The 1,734-nt window shown below is 44.6% G+C and overlaps 1 protein-coding gene across 1 annotated transcript; it reads right to left on the bottom strand.

Moving 5' to 3' along the window:
- Positions 1–208: 208 nt before the first annotated feature.
- LOC110093498 lies at positions 209–1,657 on the bottom strand. The gene has a single exon (XM_020818405.1). The coding sequence runs from the start codon at positions 1,655–1,657 to the stop codon at positions 209–211; it is 1,449 nt and encodes a 482-aa protein (XP_020674064.1).
- Between the last annotated feature and the right edge of the window lie 77 nt (positions 1,658–1,734).

Raw genomic sequence — 1,734 nt, forward strand, 5'->3', positions numbered from 1 at the left:
GTTTTGAATGCTGTCTTCCATTCGTCCTTGGGGCGGATTCTAATTTGATGGTAGCTACTCTTAAGATCGATCTTAGAAAATAGCGTGGCTCCGGTCATCATGTCCAACATGTCATCTAACTGAGGGATTGAGAAACGGTACTTGACAGTGATTTTGTTGATAGCATGGCTATCGCACACGGGCTAAGACTCTCCTTAATGAACCCTCGTTATAACAACTCATCCACTTGTTTCTTGAGCTCCTCATGTTCAGTAGGGTTCATTCGGTAATGGGGTAGGTTTGGTAAAGAAGCTCCCGGCACTAGGTCTATGGCATGTTGAATGTCCCTTAGAGGTGACAGTTGGGAGGGCAAATCTTCAGGGAAGACATCAAAAAAAGTTTCCAAAAGTGGTCTTACTTCCTCAGGGATTGGTTCTGCTTGATCTACACTCACTTCCCGGGCTACTAACGCGTAAAGAGGGGCTTCCAACTCTAGTTCCAAACCTAGGTCTTTAGCAGTTAATAAATTCAAGCTCGTGTTGGGTTTCAGGGAGTTGGGCTTAACTTCTTCCTTGGTAGACTTAGGTTGAGTGGGTAAGAGTTTAATCTTCTTGCCCTCGTGTTCAAACACACAGGTGTTCGATCGTCCATAAATGTGTACATCATTGTCGAACAACCAAGGGCGGCCAAGAATGATTTGACCCACATCCATTGTCAAAACATCGCACCAAATTTTCTCGTTATATCCAACGAACTCAATAGGAACGAGACTCCTATCTTTTACCTCCAAGGTGGTTGAGTTGATCCATGCAATTTTGTAGGGGTTCGGGTGTGGTGTGGTCCTCAATTGAAGCTTCGAGATCATAACAGAAGACACAGCGTTAATACAACTTCCACTGTCTATTATGACCTTACAATTCTTGTCTCCTATTTTAGTGAAAGTGTAGAAGATCGAGATCCTTCGCCAGTCGTCACTAGGTTTAGGCTGCGAGAAGGCACACCTAATGACTTGCAGATCTAAGTGATTCATCTTTTGAAGACAGTGTATCACAGCAGTATCCTCATTGAAAAACTCCTCATCGTCGTCCATATGGTGCACTAATTCAGCTTCAGGTTCATCCTCTTCTTCTATCACTTCCTCAATTATCGTGACCTTAAACGGGCTGGAATACTGAGAGACAATGTGTCCGTACCCATGACATCTAAAACACTTAGTGCCGGCAGTGGTTTTGGGTGTCTCCCGTTCAGGTGTTTTTCCTTTGTAGTCTGTTCGAGGTTGGGTTTGATTAGGGGAAGGTCGACTACTTGAGGGTCCAGTGGGCTTGTTGTAAGGTTGGCTAGAGGAAGACTTGAATGGGTTGGGTCTAGAGTCTTGAGTCCTAGTGGCGTGGCTCCTAGACTCTTCCAAGTCTAGTACAAGACTACAGGCAGCTTCATTCGTATTCACTCCTCTAGCAAAGAATTCATTTCTAAGATTTTCTCTCAATCCGGCTCTGAACATGGACAGAAGTTGTGTAGGAGTGTTGGTCTCCTCCCCGTTGCAACGAACTAAGAAATCATCAATGGTTGATATGTATTCCTTAACGGGTTTACTTCCTTGGGTTAACCTATTCCAACGATCTAAGAGTCTAGGGTAGTATGAGGGTGGGAGATACTTTCTTTTCAGTTCCTGCTTCATCGTTCCCCAGTCAGCTATGGGGTATCCTCCTCGAGTCTCTCTCATGTGTTCTACGTTAGTCCAGTATTGGTTGGCTC

Source organism: Dendrobium catenatum, unplaced genomic scaffold (assembly GCF_001605985.2).
Source record: "Dendrobium catenatum unplaced genomic scaffold, ASM160598v2 fragScaff_scaffold_1090, whole genome shotgun sequence".
Classification (NCBI taxonomy): Eukaryota; Viridiplantae; Streptophyta; class Magnoliopsida; order Asparagales; family Orchidaceae; genus Dendrobium; species Dendrobium catenatum.

Excerpts from the sequence above, each read along its gene's own strand:
- LOC110093498 (XM_020818405.1), bottom strand. The coding sequence starts at position 1,657 with ATGAAGCAGGAACTGAAAAGAAAGTATCTCCCACCCTCATACTACCCT.